Source organism: Scomber japonicus, chromosome 18 (assembly GCF_027409825.1).
Source record: "Scomber japonicus isolate fScoJap1 chromosome 18, fScoJap1.pri, whole genome shotgun sequence".
NCBI lineage: Eukaryota > Metazoa > Chordata > Actinopteri > Scombriformes > Scombridae > Scomber > Scomber japonicus.
In genome coordinates, this window is record NC_070595.1 from 15,654,041 (window position 1) to 15,673,635 (window position 19,595).

Here is a 19,595-nt window from a genome sequence, read left to right on the forward strand (position 1 = left end):
TTTTAAAGGTCACTGGAGAAAAGCGTGGATACAGTTGGTCCATCATCAGGACCACAGCTGGAGACAGAGCATCCCGTCACACAGCTGCTGCAGGCTTCATCTGTCCCTTTAAAACCGGTTACAGTGTTGGTAATTCATGTTTCTCTTCTTATTGAAATAATAATACACAATTGACTGTCTACACTTTTTGTTTGAGTAAAAACATTTACAATCACTATATAATGGTCCAGTGTTACATAAACCATGAGAACTATTTCAGTGGATTATATTTATTTAATAGTATCTTGTATAAATATGGCTCAAACACTACAAAAAAAAATAGCACTAAGTTGAAATATTCTCTATGAATATTCATTTTTGTATTTTGTTTTTAATGCTCTAGAATGTAAAAATTGGTCAAATTTGACCCTGAACAGTAGTCTATGTAACAATTATCAGTACCTATACAGCATAGAGAAAGAAAGAAAAAACAGTACAAGAATTAAATTCACAATAAATAATTTATATATTTATTCAATAAATATTGTACAGTGGATGCACATTTTTAAGCTTAGTCCAGAGTTTTTACTTCATGAATAAGTCTGTGATTTTGTTGCCTCATAATATTTTTGATTTTGTCGAAACTATTCTGAAGATTAAAAAGTAGTACTAACAGATCTTATTTCAGAGCAAAATAATAAAGGGCGTAAAACCCTAACCCTAACATTAATACCTTCAATATCTCATGAGAATCAGCTCACCATTTTTATTCACAGTATAGGTATTTCAGGCAGAAAGACTTCATAAACATGTTTTACAAAAATATAAAGAACTACAAATAGCTAGAAAAGCTATTCACATTTCCAAGACATTACACTCTTGATTAAGTGTAGCAGTTAGCAGCAAAAATGAGTTAGCAAGAGAACCAGATACATCAAGATGATAGATCCAATGGTTTGATATCATCACATATTTAAAAACCTGCTGCTTACAAAGCTTGCCAATTGGGGAAAAAAATGGCACAACATGTGTAAGGTGCTGGGACGGGCGGACTGGCTCAGGAGAAATCTACTGATGTCAGTCCAGAAAATTACGGCTTTCAGGGGCATCAGTTCCCAGAGGCTCATGGGTAATGAAGTTCAGTGCATCAGAGAGCCCATTGGACTGTAAACACCTCTGACATGGGCAAGGCCAGACCACTCACTTTCAAAACCTATGGAAAGTAAATACAGACAGAACAGTTGGATTTCAACCACAAAGACATGAAATAGTAGAACTAGTGAATAGCATCATGATCTTTCTGTGGAGGAGTAACTCCAAAGGAAGTAGTGCTGAGTCACAAAGAACTAACCTTAGTGTCACTGCGGTACGTAAAATCCCTGACTGTCTCCCCATTGGCTAATACATAGTGGGGTGGTGAGGGCACTCCAAACACCTGCAGCCCTCCCAACACCAGACCGTCCAGGTCCCCGTTCAGCCTGAAAGGGTCGCTGACAACCTGAGACTAAAACATTAAGGTGGGAAGCACAATGTTGAGACATTTGAGAGTGTTTTTGTTGATTATAATTATTCCTGAGCAAGGTGATACTTTTTTTTTAATTGGTAGGATTAAACAAAAGTTTTTAAGACATTTAAATATCATTGCATCATTCAATGAAGAGGCTCTTGATTCAAGTAGTACAGTAGTAAAATGCAAAATGCTGGCCCAACAGCTTTCCAAATGCAAATACACGTCACTCATCTCTTTCCTACCTGTCCAGCAATGAAAATAACGTAACAATAATTCCCCATTTCGTAGGTGTCAAGACTGTCCCCGTCATCCCAGAAAATGTCGCCCCAGGCCCAGCCTCCTGCATTAAGTGCCACTGTCAGGAAGAAAGGGTTTCTCCGTGAAGCTGTCGTTGTCAAAGCGGGCTCCTGCACAAGAAAAAGCAGATCAAAGGAAACATGATGAAATGGGTAAAAAAGTGCTCCAGATGTCATGGTAGTTATAGGTCAACACAACCAGACACAGCATTTGATCATACACCATTAATCAGTCATGACACAGCCATTTTACTGAGAAGAAAGGTTTAGATAAAGTTTAGATAAAGATTAAAAAATAGTGTTTACAAAAATGCTAATTTCTAGTGGATCAATACTTTTAATGAAAAAACAGTATGTACACTATATTACTTTCCTCCAAACAGCAATGCCATTACTAAGTGTCTAAATAAAGTTAAGTTAAAAACTAAAACTACATGACTACTGACAAATAATGCATATTAATTGGGCCAACATTTTCTGCCATGGTGTTGTATCTATTCAAACAATTTGTACTTCTATAAACAGTGACTACTGTAATATTTGAACAATTAGTCAGTCACTGATGCACACTGCTTGTTTATTTTACACCATCTTCAAACATGATTGTGCAAACAAGAAATAGAAATTATAAGTAGGAACTCTATACACAAATATTTTATTAATAATCTTCTACTCAACCGAATGTGATACAGAAAGTACTCTGATGAGCCCAGCAAGCTATACCTTTGGGGGTTTCCCCAGAGCAGACACCCACCTGCTGGGGGATAATGTGTCCCTCCCTCACATGGACGTTGATGGTGTCCAACGGGGCTGGCAGGAGCAGATACTGACCCTTACTGTAGAAAGGCTGACCCTAGACAGAGCAAACCACAGACAGAGCAAACCCCCAAGGGCAACAGGTCCACGCATGCCTTAAATATGATACTTTTCAACATTAAATAAACAAAAATTCATTTAAAAGTTGGTAGTGTAGTTTGTCTTATGGTTCATATGTGAGAGATTAAACAGATTAAACAGAATCGGGCTGAGAAACTCACATTGTGCAGACTGTACCATGTGCCAGGGGGCAGGTAAGCAGCCAGCTCTACTGCCCCTTGCTCTAAAACTGGGCTAATGAGAAGTGAACTCCCCCACAGGAACTGTCGGTCTATGGTGTTACAGTTAGGATCAGTGGGAAACCTAAAAGGGATGGATACACATGGAACAATATTTTAGCAAGTGAAGGGTGAAGCAAATGTGCTCTTTGCTGTATTTATGTAGGACAACAGAGGACAGTAAGTAATTAAGAAGAAAAGGAGGACACATACTCCATAAAGAGAGGTCGGGCCACAGTGTCAGCAGTAGTATGGGCATGATGGAAGAGTGTATATAGAAATGGGAGAAGGGAGTAACGAAGGTTCAGTGCACTGCGCATGGCTGCCTGGGCCTTCTTTGCAAATACATAAGGCTCCTGTGGCTAGGGGACAAAGACAGACAAAACAATGAGAAGGGATAGAGTTACCTGTATTCATAATGCATGGAACAGGGATGGAGTAGACTGCTCTATAGACACACATGCAGGGCAGACCCTTACTTCATCATAAAAACCCCTGACAGTCACTGTTACCATAGAATTTCCAACATATATGTATTTAATTTAACTCAAAGAGACACACATTTTTAAAAACTATACTACAGCAACTCACAAAAATACTGTACACACACACACACACACACACACACACACACACACACACACAAACATGCAAACGGTCTGTGTCTCACAGCGTTTTCCCTATCGTTGTGGTTCCTCATGAATGGGTAAAAGGCCCCTAGCTGCATCCATCGCACACACAGCTCCTCAGTTGTGTTGCCTCCAAATCCACAGATGTCTGCCCCCACCAGAGGCACCCCGAACAGGCTGAACTGCAGCACCGCTGGAGGGGATTAGGTGCAAAAGGTCATCTGAATCATTAAGATAATCTGTGGTCACATCAAAAAAGACTAAAAGAAATGGTTTAGTTGAACCTTTTATAATTTTTACCACTTATGCTAAATGCCTCCAGGCATGAATACAGGTAGTTGATTATACAAACACAGATTTTTCACAAATGACATCTCCTCACCAGGGATGGAATATCGAAGTTGCTCCCAGTCACTCCTGACATCTCCTGTCCACACTCCGGAGAAGCGTCCTATGCTAGGGTAGGAGGAGCGAGACAGGACGAAGGGTCTCTTCCCTCGTACATTCTTAAGAGCACTGTGGATATCATCAACCCACAATAAATGTACAATATAAATAACAAATGCTAAAGAACAACTTACTCAAATTCTGATTGACTTTGTTTGTCTGATTCATTGGTGTGTTATCACTTAACTACAAAGTTGATGGCTTGTACATACACTAACAGCGGTTCTTGGACTGTTGTCATAGATTATTGCTTAATATTATTCCGCTATTCACTGTTAAACGACTCTGTGATCTCTGCCTCTGTGCCCATTTGCTGAATGGTCTAACCTGTGAGTGGCATAGGCTTCTGTCAGTCCATACATATTGTGCAGGTTGTAGTGGGTGGACAGCCTTTGCTGAGCTGACATGCAAAGAGTTCCTGAGTTCAACTGGCCTCCAACCACCCCTGTTTGTACGAGAGTCAGAGAGACACACACAGGCTATAAACGAATGCAACATATTATGTAGCAATGAACATATCAGTAATGTGTCTCTAGTCATTAACATGGTGAATTCATGAATTGACTATGAATATAAAACTAATAATGCTTGTTTGCCTTCAAGTCACATGCAACACAGTTCAGTTCACTTACTGGGTGTGTAGGGCGGGCTCTCTAGATCGTTGTCAGGACAGCCCTCGACTGAGCCCTGGATGAAACTGGCTGGTTCATTCATATCCTGGGTAGAGCAAAGGTGGAGCATGGGAGAAAAAACAACAGATAAGTTATACTTTATGTGATATTAAGGTGCAATGCATACTACAAATACTACCAGAAAGCTGTGTTCAAGTTTCACGATTGAAATTGAGATTGAAATTATCCATTAGATTTCAAAGCCTAATGTGGCTCTATCTTTGTGTGTGTATGTGCGTGCATGTGTGTGCACGCATACTCACAATCCACAGACCATCCACTGGAACTTTAGAATGAAAATCTCTAATGCAGTCTTCCCACCACTGCCTGGTGTCTGGGTTAGTGAAATCAGGGAAGGCTGTTGGACCTGGCCAAACCTGTATATACAGCATGTGAATGTTAATGCATAAACACCCACGCCCATACCGAATACAATCCACAATGCACTCACATGCAGACAAAAAAGACGTCTAACCTCCCCTATTAGGATGTGTCCTGTAGCATTTTTAATAAAGACATCTTGTTTAAGTCCATTATCAAATGGAGGGTAAGTTCCACGGGGACTGGTGCTGCTGATCCCAGGGTCCTGAGGCAAAAACAGTCATGAGTTAAGAGTGTTTTTCTGCCATCTACTGGACATACACTGTTAATGTTTACTTATATTCACATATCTTTATACAATACTACAATTTAAACAATTGATGTATTGTTTTGTTTATTGTTTGTTTATTGAAAATTACATCAGCACAATCAGATTGTGACGTCCTTTAAACTTAAAGATGTCACACCAGAATGAGGATGTACTTCAAGCCTCTCTTATGGAACTCCTCTACCATCTCTGGAAGGTCCCCAAATCGCCAGGGGTCAAATGTGAATACCCTGCGCTTATTTGCATAGTCCAGGTCATTCCACTGCACATCCTAATGGAGACAAAAGCAAAATCATTGTAGCAAAAAGGTGATTTAATTAGGAGTCTAACCGAACATACACTTTTTCACCCTAGATGATAACTAATATTTATAGGATTATACAGAGATTTTGTTGATTAAACTCTCAAATGCTGGTGAATTAAATTTCAAATGAATACTGACTTTTTCACACATTCACTGAATTTCTCACTGATGACTCAATATGTACATGATAAATGCACATATACAGAAAAAAGAGCAATTGAGATTTAATTATCACTACGCTTTCACTAAAGTTTTGTGAGGATGTTCATTTACCATTGGAAAGTTGGCATCCTGCATGCGTTGGGCCACCTTGCGGGTCGTTTTTGTGGTTGTATAACCCCAGCGGCAAAGATGAAAGCCAAGTGACCAATAGGGAGGCATCATAGGATAGCCTGAGGATGAATAAACAATGAATAAATACATGCTCGCTTTTCCATGTTGCCTCAGAGATCTGACATGCTTTTCACTTTCCCACTTGAAAAGTACACATTTCTCACTTAAGGTAGACATATACCTATTGCTATTACTGCCTAGAGATGTGATATTGAACACTGAAATACTGAAAAGACATACCAATGACCTGGAGGTACTGTCGTATTACACTTTGAGGGTCAGGACCCAGAAAGATGTACAGGTCCAGTATTCCCCCTGTGGACACCCAGGTTAAAGCAGGGGTTGGCTGCAACACCACCTCTGCAGAGATATTTGGGAAGACGTTTAGCAATAATAAGTATCGTTATATGCAGGAAAATATCATGCACTATGAAAAGTGAAGAGGAAGAAAATGATAGTGGGATGTTGAGTGTGTGGCTTATTTCAACAGGAAAATCAGTACCAATGGCATTGCTGTTGAGAAGGAAAACTCCATGTGCCAGACCATCCTCCTCCTGCACTATGTAGAACGGATGTGAACCATAGAGGTTAGCATCAGCCTATAGAGAAAGATAGTGTCAAAATGTATGACTTGCTTTGAATACACAATGACGAATATGTGGAGAATGACAAATGTATTTTATAGACAAGATGCATTTTTATACATTAAAAAAGGGGATACGAGGGCCACAGGTGTCTCACATACTCACATGAGGTGCCATGTCTCTGTTCCAGAGAGTCAGAGAAGTCCAGTTAAGGTTAAGGATGAGGGAGGTATAATGCTCTCCAAGGCCAGAAACGAGAGAGGAGGCCAGTGTGGTGGACAGCTGCAGGTACTGGTCAGCAAACAGCAGAGGAGCAACTGTGGTATTCATACTGAGCAGGCAGGACACAGAAAACAAAATCATCACTGGTCATTTCACACTAACCATGATTCATAAGTTAAAATAAGATGACTTTCAGTGCGTCCTGGTGGTCGAGTGGTTAGAGTGCATGCTACGTAATTACAGTGTCCCTGGTTCGAATCCGGCCAGGGACCTATGCCGCAGGTCATTCCCCCCTCTCTCCCTGTTTCCTGCTGACCCCTCTGCCTCTGTTACTATATAAACAAAGGCAAAAAAAGCCTAAAAATAAGGTGATTTTTAGTAATGTACTAATATAGTAAATACAAAGATAGAAGTAAGAAAAAATAGATATGAGGCTGTAATGCATTAATGAAAGTACAGGGTTACATTGATCCTGATATCCTGATCTTGATATGACAAGAAATTAATATATTCATTCCTTGTCCTTCATTATATTACAACAGTATGTGAAGAACGCTATACAAATTGGCGCATCTGCCTGTCTACTGTAATGGACTGATGTATTTTATATTTTGCATTGCAGAAGTGAACCCTAATCCTAACCACACTGCAGGAGTGAACTTTTGGTGTTGACCCTTTTCTTCACAGTCTAAGTTTCGCATTGATTGGCTTTTAGAAGACAGAAGATAATCAGTCTACAGAGAAACTCCTGCAGACATTAGGCAGGTGGAATCTTTCCTGTCCAGATGTGGCTCCTGACAGCACTCATCACGTTGTTTCTCAGAATACGTTAATGTATGTCTGTGCAACAATGGAAGATGTGTCTAAGGTGGCTCATGTGTGTATAAGTAAGTATAAGAGTGTCTTGAGAAAGAAAGGTTGTATAGTGATTTGAACTAATGTACTATCCCAATGGGTAGTGTACAGTTGATGTATTGTATAAATACTACAAAACAAAGTGGCTGACGTTGTTGTTGGTCCGTCTGTCAACACAGATATTGCCCCCTTGTGCACACAAGGAAGAATTACACCTCTGAAAGAAATGTCTGGAGTGAAGTCCATTTCACAGAAATACCACAACACTATGTTATAAATGTTACAAGTTGCAAGTATAGAAAAATATGTTGTGGTTGGAAAATTTAAAAAGTAAACACTGTATATTTATTGAAAGCAGAGATCAGACTGCAAGTAGAAAACAGGATGATATTAGTAATAATAGGTACAATATGACTAAGTAGGTTGTTGATGATGATGACATAGGTAAGGCTATCCAGTTGTTACAATGATGTCGTCGATATAATGCACCGAAATGCAGTATACATTGAACAAAATACTCACATCACCCTCCCATTGGATTTACGCTGCACTATGAAGCCGAATGGGTCAGACTGGTATTCAATGGTATAGAGGACATCTTTGATGTCCGTTTTCCTTTGAGGGACACCAGCGGGGAGCTGAACTTCATACCGCTGAGAGGACGGGTCCTTCAGCTTGAAGGAAAAAAAATGTCAGTTCAGTTTTATATCGACTCCCGCCACATGCAGGACACATGACTGCACCGGCCTGCTTCACCCAAAATGTGTGAAGGATAGATATTTCAGGTTATTCCTTCCTGCAGCTGTCAGACTGTACAGTTAGTGCTGCTCACAGTAGACCACACACACAGATCTGACCTGGACAACTGACAAACTGCACTTTTTAATATACACTACTGTAATGTAAAGCACATTGAGTTGCCATTGTGTATGAAATGCGCTATATGAATAAAACTGCCTTGCCTTGCCTACTGTGCAATATCAGTATTTCAGGTTTAATATTTCTTTCAGTTCAACAGTGCAATATATTTTTCACTTTAAAATCTGTGAAATATATCACACTCAGGTATATATTATCAATCTAACAATACTAATATTCCTCTTTTTTATTGTCTTGTATTTTTCATATTGCTTGTTTACTTATTATTCATTGTTCTTTATATATTTATGATGCTTTTCTATTTTTGCTACCCACTTTGCTGCTATAATGCTGTAAATTTTCCCATCATGGGTCTAAGGATTATCTTATTTTATCAGCACAATCTAGTAAACGGTGTATACAGAAAAGTAGAGGGTCTAATCTTTTGATCTAAGGCACTTTAACTAACAATGTCAATGACATAATCACTGACAAAGACATTTACTGCATAATCATGGAGATATCAGAGTAAATACTAATTAGATTGTCAATCTTACCTTTTATTCCTAGCTTTTGAGACACAATTAGCAAACAAACATACAAATGAAACCTTTTCCAATTTATTGATTATTTGTATATGTGTACATGTATCTAAATATGTCAATGTTTTGTTGAGACATTTCATGTAAAATTAGTATTATCTTTCACTCATACTGCATTAGTCTTCTAAACTTTACTTAAAGAGTATTTGTTACTCACAGTGAGGTGCAAGCAGCCTGCAGTCTCCTCTGTGACTTCTAGGTGGAGAGTGGGGATATCTTTGGGGAGATAGGAGGGGGTGGCACGAGTCAGGGTGGCTGACTGTCCTCGCAGAGTGGGAGTGAGGGGACCCATTTTGTACCCAGGATACAAATGGGGGTAAAAGCACCAAGGTGGTCCTGCAAAGTTGGGCAAGGGGTCATAGCAGCAGCCCCTCTTCTCACACTCTCTCTGGCTGAGGACCATGTCTCTGGCACAGTCAAACCGACTCTCTGGGGACATGATGCATCTATCATCACTGAAGACATCAGTCTCTTGGCAGATTTCTGGGTGCGTTCCCATTGTCTCCACTGAATTGTTCTGTGGTTTTCTTGGATTATTTCGAAATATTTTGTGTGCTATGGTTTTATTTTCCTCAGCAGGAACTGACCCAGCCATTCTGTTCTCATGGTGGCTGACAAACAAACATGTTAATAACACAAAAGCGGCGAGGAGCACAGAGCAGCACAGTTAGATAATAGAGCCATGCCCACATCAGACATGCACTGTCAGGTAAAAGTGCATTTAAGGTGAGCTTAGCAACACACTCCTTTGCTTCATATGTTTTCGTATTCAATAATAAAGTAAGTTGCAACAATTGCAAAAGGGCACCGGTAACATATATCTAAAGGACAATCATTCTCACTCACTGTTGTGTTTATTTTATGGATGTTGGTGCTGTTTTTCATTAGCTGTATCCTCAGTGGCAGCTAGACTGGTTAGCCATTAGCTATCCAGCAGTTAAGAGTCGGAGATATTTATTTAGCTTGTCCCCCAAACGTGTGAGCATAGGCGAAAGAAGCGTATTGTTACACGGCTGCAAACCATGCAGTATGAGACTGAAATAAGACGTCTACAATGTAAACACAGGCATACAGACGACAGAACATGTAACCAGAGACATTATAATAAGAAGGACTTTGATGTAACTGTGTCAAAGCTAACTACGGCAAGCATGCGTGGACTAAATTGCTCAAGTCTGTTACTGCTGGTGCTGAGTTACCTCCCCGCCTCCTTATTCCTCTCATATTTTTGCGCATGACAAACACAAATTAAAAAGAAAAAGCACAATTTATCACAAACACACAAGTACCATTAAACAATAAGGAAAAAGTGCTATCAAAATGATTTACATGATGTTTCATTTCCTGATAGACCCACATTCATTTTGACTTCATTATTCATCATTGTATGTGTTGGTTTACCATTCTCCCAGTGTGTCATATCCTTTAATCCCTGGATCATCCTTAATAATTTAATCAAAATTAATTAAAAAAAAAGAATTACACAAACACATATACATCTGATGACCACTAGCTAGTTAAGATGAGATTCATATACTGAAACACAAAATTTGTTGGTGAATTATGTCCAACCAAACTTTGGGAGCCTTTTTATTCTACTCTTACAGAATTTTAACAATTTGAGTTTGTTTCCTCCTTTTCTGAGTTGTAAATGTCTTGAACTTGTATTGACTAGCCTGATTAACTCATCTCAATCACAAAATCTGGTGTACTGGTCCCATTATGTTAAACTTAATTAAAATGAGAAAGTAGACATAGTCATTTTAAACAATATACACTGGTTTCCAGGTACATTAGCTCCAATGTATCAAGGCTATCACAATGAACAGATGAACAGACAAAGTTCATGTTCCCAATTGTAAAATAATAAGATAATAAAGCACTGGCAACAACAGACCTTAACCTTTGGAACAAGTTTGCAGTGCTAAAAGATAAAATCATCAATATAAAAGACAGATTTAAAAACATTTTCAGGTAAGAAAAAGTCTTGCAAAGGTTAATGTAGTTTGTTTAAAGAATGACACCATGAAGTTAAAACTGTGGGGAAAAATAAATTTATTGTATTCAGTAATCTATTTTACATATATTTAAAACATAAGTGGTTCCAGAGTCAAATCTTTATTAATGTCAAAAACAAATAACGTTTGAAAAAAGTGCACACTAGCCCAAATGGCTTTACTTCTAGTTTCATCTTAAGAAGTAGGTTTTCATAGTTCATGGATATTCAGTTTCAATACAAGAAGTAAATTCAGCATGTTTCTAAAAATATTTTCATATCAAAATGTACATACACTTCTTTCCAACTATAAATCATGTTGTTCTCAAGATACATACATTTCATGTCAACAATTGAAGATTATTTAGTTTTTGATACATTTAGCTCCATATAATTGTATTAAATTATACATTGCATCTTGGAAAATATAGAAGAATAATAAAAGAAGAATCTACTAGAAGCCCAGAAGTTTAGGCCCTGTATACACATGGAACCAAAATTCATCTTGTGTGATGGGGTCACAAGTGGACCAACAGTGGTATAAAGGTGGTATAAAGGTGAACATGGTCACCATTATACCTGTTAAGCATCTGCATGTTAGCATTATCATTGGCACACCCTTGTTTTCTGTTTATTTTCCTGATTATACCAAGCAGAAATATCACTTGAGATCCATTTTGATGCAGTGTGAGCTGCAGTCCATCTCAACTGGATCAACAAATGATCTGCTGCTAGATTCAGGTCCAAACATGGACTCAAAAGTCATCTGAAAAGCACTGAGTAGTAGTAAATTCAGTTCATATTGTTCTTTGTAATAAAAAAAAATGCATTTAGCAATTCAATTGTATTCCATGTTAGATGTGACATACACAAAAAACATACAACAACGCTATTTTTGAGTACTTTAAAAAAAAATTCAGGTACAAAAAATGAAATATAAAATCTTACATAATCTTATCATACAAAACAATGCAATACTCATTCTATATCATGTGCTTCAACACTTTGTCCTTTCCAAATATTGCCTACTCACAAAATGAGCAAGTTGACACATACAGCCGTATGTGATCATTGTTTCACAAGGATGTTGCAGGCAACAGGGCCTCTAAAGGTAAATCCCAAGTAGAACGTGATGTTTTCATTGCTATGAGGCACTGAGGGCACATAAAGAGGCAGAATACTGAACTTCTTTTTCTGAGGTCCCTGAAGGTAAACCACTCCATCTTCAGTCCATCCAGACACACGTTTCAGCATCCGGGCAATCTCAGGCATCTTCCATGCCTCACCACTAAACCATTTCATGCGCTTCTCAGAGACTGAGAACACCTTTGGGATTTTTTCAAACTTTTTCTTGTGCACAAATTTATCCAATCCATTTCCACTGCCCAGAAGAAAATGGGTGTAAATCCTTCTCTTCCTCCGTGGAATGTCCTTCATCTTGGTCCAGTAGTCTTTTTCCAGGTGTTCAACAGCAGACTGCACAATTTCATATTTGGTTTCCTTCTCATGGTCTGTGTCATGATCCTCTGGCCAAAACAGCAATGTAAGCAAGAACAGGGAACTTGGTAAACATTTCCTTTTATCAGGTGGGAACTGATGACACAGTGACTGTAGATCTTTCAGAGGGGCTACTTTTGGAGACTGAGGTGACAGGCAGTTCAGAGTAATGTGGGCAACTATGTAGTTGGAAATATCTCTTTGAACAAATCTGGCCTTTATTGGATTGCTGGGGTAGAGAGAAAGGATGGTCTCTAGAACATGTACAGCATCCTTATGGTCAGTCAGCTTTGAGAGGATGGATATGAAGTTACCCCCGCCAAGATGAAAAATTATCATCCGTTTTTGAAAAGGAGTTAACTTGGCTGGGATCAACTGCCCGTGTTGTTGAAGTGCAGTGGAATAAGCTTCACTGAAGTACTTCCCATACTCTGAAGATTTTTTTGCCAACCATATCAGCGGGTGGCTTATCTTCTCCTCGGGCCTTTCAGGGGTTTTTTCTTCATCCTCCCCAATGTCTGTTTGGAAGTAACTGAGGTCTTCTGAAATCCATTCCAAGGCATCGCACATTGTAATGTGAAGTTTTTTCAAATGACCATGAAATGGTTGCCAGGCTTCTTCAACTTCTTCAGGAATGTAATCTGTTAACAAGTACTTCATACACTCTGCATGGCCATTGCCTCTGTTTGCAAACACTTGCAATGAAGAGATCAGTTTGAGCAGGCTGCACCCAACCTCAACCTCAGAAAAAAACCCTGAACTGTTAACATGTTCCATATCTGCATCAGCTGCTTTCTCACACTCTTGAAAGCACTCCAAGGCTTTTAATGCAGTCTCCACAGCATTTGCTGTATTTTGGGCTGTCTTTGGTACATTGTCATTGTCAATAGCTTTGCATTTAGCTTGGAACCATTTTCTGTACACCTGTCCTTTTGTGTCCAGTATGTATGAGTTGTTGGGCAGCTGCTTAGCAGCTTCCTCTGCCCAGTGTTTTGCCTCTTCAAACTTTTCATAAGTATAATGAAGACGAGCAAGTTGCTGTGCAAAGAACGGATCTTTATGAAAACGCTGGAATGCTTCTGTGAGTAACTCAATTGCTTTCCCTGGGCTTTTCTCATTTCCACGCACATGCTCAATCAGAGGAGAGAAAAAACTATCATATTCATCTCCTTTGCTTATTCTGGATCGCCTAAGGAAAAGTGCCCTCAAAAATGACAAATATTCATCCCTTCCAAATCTGTGCTCGAAAAGCACAGTCTCGCAGAGTAAATTCATTGCCAAGCTGCTTTGGGTCTTTTGGTTACCCAAAAGTTGTTTGAGAATTTCCTCTGCAATGAGTGGGTGGATGATTCTGATTGACTCAATGTGCGTCATCTCATCTCTAAGGTGCAAGAAGACTAGTTTAGCCTGATCATTGAGTGATCTCTCAAACTCATGCTGCCGAAACCTTTCCAAGTGAACGGTTAAGGCAAGCAAAGCTTCACAATGTGACTGAGAGATGAAAGAGTTTTGAACATAAGTGTTCAACAGTGCTACATAGTGAATGAGACGAGTGACAGCAGAGCGATGGTCAATGTCTTGGAGCAAATGTGTCACAAACTCTTCAACATACTTCTTAGTGAATCCTTCACTCATCAAAACAAATGTCAGGATGAATTGAGGCTCATATTGTTTCTCAAGCACTTGTCGTTTTCCAGCAAACTTTCTTTTCTCTTGATCAGACAGTTTGTGAGTGACAGACACATTCTGTAATGGAGACTCCTTGCATCTTCTATCTGGATCATGGGATCGACGGCAGCTCAGCAAAATGAAACATAGAGTTCCAAATTGGATTCTTTTGACGTTGATGGCAACCTCTAGTTCATTCCTGAGATCATCTAGATATTCTTTGTCAGTGTCTTCAATGAGGAGCACCACAGGAAGACACCTCTGTGGATCTTTTTCTTCATATTCTCTTAGTTCAACTGCATGTTGTGCAACAACAGCAACTGAGTATGAAGGCTTCACAACTGCACACCTTAGATCTTTCCTGTTGTTCCAAAGCACTTGTCTTGCCACAGTGCTTCCACCACTTCCAGGATGGTGGTAGATGTTTATACTATTGACCGGAGTCTGATCTGCATTCCATTTCAAAGCATCATTGAGAAGTGTGGAAACATCATGATAAGCATCTCTGTCAATAACCTCTCCAGCATATTTGTGTTCAGCAAGCCAGAAATTCAACCATGTCACTCTGCCTCCACGGTAGAACTGGCGTTCAATGCTTTCTTTCTCCTCATTGATGAAGTCTTTGCTTGTTTCATCACAATGATCAACAGTCAGAATTTCCAGAGAATATATCTGTTCCTCTTTGAGTGTCTCAAGAAGGCAAGTCCCTTTCACAAAGACTGGCAAGTGTTTTCTTGCACATGCTTTTATTGGTTGTACTTGCTGCAGAGTTGCATTAATGTGACTCATTTTCATCCCAACAACACTGGAATTATTCACGGTTTCTGGTCCACACGAACCCTCTGCAAAGCTTTGCCATTTTTCGAAGTTATTCTCTGATTCACAGATGCAGATGATGTCTTCATGGCCTTCCATGTCTGTGAAAAACTCATAAAAGGTGTGCAAGAGTGGTTTCTCAACTGGTGATGTAAGAAGGAAAAGGACCTGGAATGTCCCTTTTGGCAAGATTTGTTTGCAGATCAAAGACACAGAGTCCCTCAGGAGAGTCATTTTTGTTTTGATCCAAGTCATTTCATCACATAGAGTTTCATTTCCTTGGAAGTCAGTACGACCATTACAAAAGATCCAGCTAGTTTGCTCAAACAGATGCAAGTTGCTTGTGAATTCTTTGATGCTTGTGTCACCGGATATCTTATAGCTCTGCAAAAAATGCATATTTGCGGCATGATGCTGAAGGTATCTACTGCAAAGACCTGATATCTTTGAGTCTGGGTCAAAGTCAAACACGCAGAAGATGTTCATGTTAAGCAGCCAGTCAATGTTGCAGAGGTCGTCAGGTTTGAATTTGTTTGTGACAAGTATGAACCATTTATCCTTTTCCATGAATTTCTTTCCATTAGTCATCAGCATTGTAAGTTTTCTTCCAAGGTCTTGGCAGATCTCTGGAGCACTGAGAAACTGGCATTTCTCTGCTTCTTCTCTTTGAGCATCCCGATCTTTGACCCGCTGGTAAAAATCACTTAGGTCTTTGTCGCTCACTGGCTCTGTTTTTGAACCCACCCTCCGCAAAATCATTTCTTTCTCAAACTCTACTTTGTTGGTTGTCTCTTTGAAGTTTGGCAAACGAACTGCATAAACCTTGCTCTTAACGATACGTATGGAAGGCACAATGTCAACCTCTACCACATACTTCTTTTCTGTACTGTCTCGATCCATCACCTCAGTGAACCTTGGTGGCCGCACACACTGGCGTACATGCTCTTTGTCTGCGGAGAAACTCCTTTCTATGTAGTCCAAAGCATCTACATAGACGTCTTTCTCATTTACAGGGATACCAACTATCTCACCATGCACATATCCTGCATCCTCCTTGCTGTCCATCACACCAAAGTGTATTGTGCCATTTGATCTGATATTCATACAGCCAGTGGCAAATTTAAGAACCTCTTTGGCAAATTTAGCTTGGAGTCTTGTGCGATCCAATGTTGCTGCTAAGGCAAAAGACTTAAATTCATGGCATGGAGATGTCAGATTAAAAGCCCCTGACTCAGGCTGCAGGACCCTGTTCTTTACATATAGGAAATCAATGCCCTCTTGATCAAATGGCCGTGGTTTGCAGTCTTCCTTTGAAGTCACCACACATTGTTCTTTAGCCTTTTGTCTCTTCTCTAAGGCATCTTGATCTCTTTCAGGAATCTGTGTTGTGGGACCTTCACATGTTGTAGGTTGACACTGAACTGATTTCTGCTTGGTGTTTTTCTGCTCCACCTCAGTTTGTTTGCTGCTAGTAGGCTTTTTCTTTTCCTGAGACTTTTGCTGGGAATTGATGAGCTCATCTCTTTTTTTAATAATTAAATGAGCAGGCCCCGATTTCATGCAAATCTTTGTCTTCAAAAAGTCCTCATTTAGTTCAAGAAGGATTTGTCCATCTACTTCTTCCTCATAGAGTTTCTCTATATATGGTTCCTTCACTCCAATAGATCTTAACCAGGTGCTTACTTGTGATTCAGTCCAATTCTTGGGTGACTGCTCAAGTTTGTCAGCTATATATTGAGAAAAGACAAAAAAATGAATACGTTTGATTATAAATAATAGAATCAGCACAAAGTTCTCTTCACATACTACAAGCATATTTGCTGTTTCAAAATTTAGATTAATTTGGTTGTGGCAACTACTTTAAAAATCGACAAAATCCTAAAATGACCAAAACAAATAATTTGTAAGTCTGCATCTCAATGCATCTATTAGAAAACAATGTGTTAGTGTGGGCAAGTTCTTCAAACAGTCACAGACAGTTTCGGGAAGTTGCCTATTAATTTATACTTAACACTTCAATCTTTGAAGCAGTATTGTTTGATTATGAGGGGCAATGGAAGCTGTAAGCACAACACTGACATATTACAATACATTTTTACATTTATTAATTTGGCAGATATGAATATTAACATGTTATAAAACTGCCATTAACAATTGCCTATTACACATCCAGCAGATAAGGAGAAGTGTTGTGCACAAAGGAATATCTTTGTATATCTCTCGTATTTTAACTTTGAAAGCATAAAAAAATCATAAGAAATTTCAGTGCAAATGAAACCTATTACAACATCTTGTAAAGTAATTAAAGTAAGGGCATCATATAAAAAAACTGCTTTGTCAGGCTACTCACCCATGATTTTATTTCTCCTCCTGTCACATAATCAACTCCAGGGTTTATTCATTATCACCTTGTCGCTGCAAAAGAACACATACAGTTACATTCAATCTCTTATCATCTATCACATTTCACAACTTTAAGAGCTAAATCTGAAAGGTCATCAGATCAGTATGAGAAAAATACATTTTTGTTTCTGTTACACAGACTTATATTGTCATAAATGGTACAGTTTACTTTTCCCTGTTTAAAAATGTTTGACCCTGCCTGTTGAATACAGTTCTAGCACTACTTGGCTCAACTCGACTTCAGGAAGTTTACAGCATCATTTATAAAGTTCCACATCCCCCCCACCACACACACAGCTCCAACTCACACGTGCCAACCCTAGAACCCCCACTTCAAATGTGTTCCTTCCCACCCTGTATGTGTATGTGATGAGCTGGGTTTGTGGAAATAAACAAATTTAATTAACCAACGAATTAATGGGAAAAGAAAATAGGGAAATTGCTTTTGAAAGCTTGTCGTTCAAACAGGACAAATAACACAAAATCCAAACAACAGCACTTTTCCAATATAGTTATCTTATGAAGGACTAAGATTTAGTTTTAGGCTCAAGATTTGACTGTGGTTTAGGTTTTAGGGCGGGGTAAGTGATAGTTATGGCGCTTTTCCACTACACAGTTCCAGCACTACTCGACTCGACTCGGTCCCAGGAACGACCTTTTCCATTACAAAAAGGTACCTACTCAACGTGGACGGGGTCGTCATAGCACGGCTCCGCGAAACTGCCATGACTTCGTTTTATACGAGACACAAACACATAAATAATGGAGGACATGGAAGCAGTGGTGTACTTGCTGCTGTATGTGGCTTTCTGTCACACACAAAGCAACAAAATTGAGCTGTATGGCTGTAACGCTGTTGCCGGTATTTAAAAATGGCGGGTTTGATTCTTGTGTGGGACGGCTCATGACTCTTCCAGCGACAATTCTTCTGACCAATCAGTGGCCGGCAGTCTGTTGACGTCACATTTAGTATCGGCTCGGCTCTCTTTGAACCTCGGCAGAGCAGGTACTAAAAAAAGTACCAGGTACCAGGTAAGGTACTAGAGTAGGGCCTAGTGGAAACGCAAAAAAAAAACAAAAACGAGTCGAGTCGTGCTGGAACCGTGTAGTGGAAAAGCGCCATTACACAGTAGACACGACATGCGTTTCCCGAATACAGTATGACAAACACAGAATTATAGGGTTATTGGCAGTTTAGAGACAGTAATCCCCAAAGACCAGACAAACACCATAAACTATTCATGTATTTAACGTAAAACCGTATCCAAACTGTGATTTTTTTCATCCGTCAGATCAAACTACCCCTTTTTTGGCCTGCCGACTTTCACCAAAAAACAAAACACATCGGGGGAAAAAAAGCGATCATGCTTCTTACCTTGAAGAGAGAACAGCTGTGTCTTTTGCTACTGCAGATTTTTAAAACATCCTGCAGTCACATGTTCCTTCAAGTCTACAAGTTGTTACCGTGGAAAGCAGGACTGTCGCCTCCGCACACGAAGTCTCCACTGGCTGAGCTGGTCAACACCTACGGTCAAAACTCACTGCGTCTGCTCAGATCCGCAAGTTTCGTTACTGGTGAAATGCCACTCCCGTTACTGGGGTATAGGGATATGCCACTCCCGTTACTGGTGGTTAAAAGAGAGGAAACTCTAGTCACTCACATGGGCTCAGCATTATATTTAAACACGAATCCGTAAATCAGTTCTTATAAACGAATGCAAACGTGTCAGTAAATGCAACATTTTGTAAAATGGCACAACGAACTCGTTCATTTATTTTTGATAATAATACTGGATTTGAAACCACTTCAAATGTCTTTACTGAAGCCATTAAAATATCAGTCATGATAGTTTTCATAATATGCTAAAGTACCAGTGTCTTAGAATTGTGCTCTGTATACAGACCAGACTATCCTAGCCAAGATTCAGACTTACAAGCCACATTAGATAATGAATATAATAATAATAATAATAATAATAATAATAATAATAATAATAATAATAGGGGGAAAAGCCTTTACATGGCACAAAAGTGTCATACCACTGGATACCATAACACACATGGAGAGAAATAATCCCACATAATTATGAATTTGTTTCATTGTTGTAGTAGCAGTGGAATTTCTCTTTTTGTATAGCAGAGTTGCTCAAAATGTGAAGTTCTACACACTTTATTTCAAACA

At 39.2% G+C, this 19,595-nt stretch overlaps 2 protein-coding genes across 3 annotated transcripts; both read right to left on the minus strand.

Annotated features, from left to right (window-relative positions):
• Positions 1-774: 774 nt before the first annotated feature.
• gaa (alpha glucosidase) lies at positions 775-10,110 on the minus strand. 2 transcript variants are annotated; one of them, XM_053338021.1, is made up of 19 exons: positions 9,191-10,110; positions 8,096-8,247; positions 6,662-6,827; positions 6,415-6,511; positions 6,153-6,272; positions 5,853-5,971; positions 5,415-5,546; positions 5,102-5,212; positions 4,890-5,003; positions 4,588-4,672; positions 4,283-4,400; positions 3,891-4,024; positions 3,550-3,701; positions 3,093-3,241; positions 2,823-2,964; positions 2,540-2,638; positions 1,732-1,896; positions 1,331-1,483; positions 775-1,192 (listed from the first exon to the last, which is right to left on the minus strand). In XM_053338021.1, the coding sequence occupies exons 1-19, from the start codon at positions 9,626-9,628 to the stop codon at positions 1,127-1,129; spliced, it is 2,712 nt and encodes a 903-aa protein (XP_053193996.1). In that variant the 5' UTR covers positions 9,629-10,110; the 3' UTR covers positions 775-1,126. The 2 variants fall into 2 exon arrangements, 1 of the variants encoding a protein (XP_053193996.1); XR_008323361.1 differs by lacking the exon at positions 775-1,192 and having other exon boundaries at positions 1,347-1,483; positions 1,732-1,874.
• A 1,987-nt stretch (positions 10,111-12,097) lies between these two features.
• samd9l (sterile alpha motif domain containing 9 like) lies at positions 12,098-17,435 on the minus strand. Its single transcript, XM_053338310.1, has 2 exons — positions 17,361-17,435; positions 12,098-16,737 (listed from the first exon to the last, which is right to left on the minus strand). Exons 1-2 carry the CDS (start codon positions 17,362-17,364, stop codon positions 12,098-12,100), a joined length of 4,644 nt encoding a protein of 1,547 aa, XP_053194285.1. The 5' UTR covers positions 17,365-17,435.
• Between the last annotated feature and the right edge of the window lie 2,160 nt (positions 17,436-19,595).

Excerpts from the sequence above, each read along its gene's own strand:
- gaa (XM_053338021.1), bottom strand. The coding sequence starts at position 9,628 with ATGGCTGGGTCAGTTCCTGCTGAGGAAAATAAAACCATAGCACACAAA. Across the intron at positions 6,273-6,414 it reads TCTCAACAGCAATGCCATTG|AGGTGGTGTTGCAGCCAACC; the intron begins GTACTGATTTTC and ends ATATCTCTGCAG. Across the intron at positions 1,897-2,539 it reads GACACATTATCCCCCAGCAG|GAGCCCGCTTTGACAACGAC; the intron begins GTGGGTGTCTGC and ends TTTCTTGTGCAG.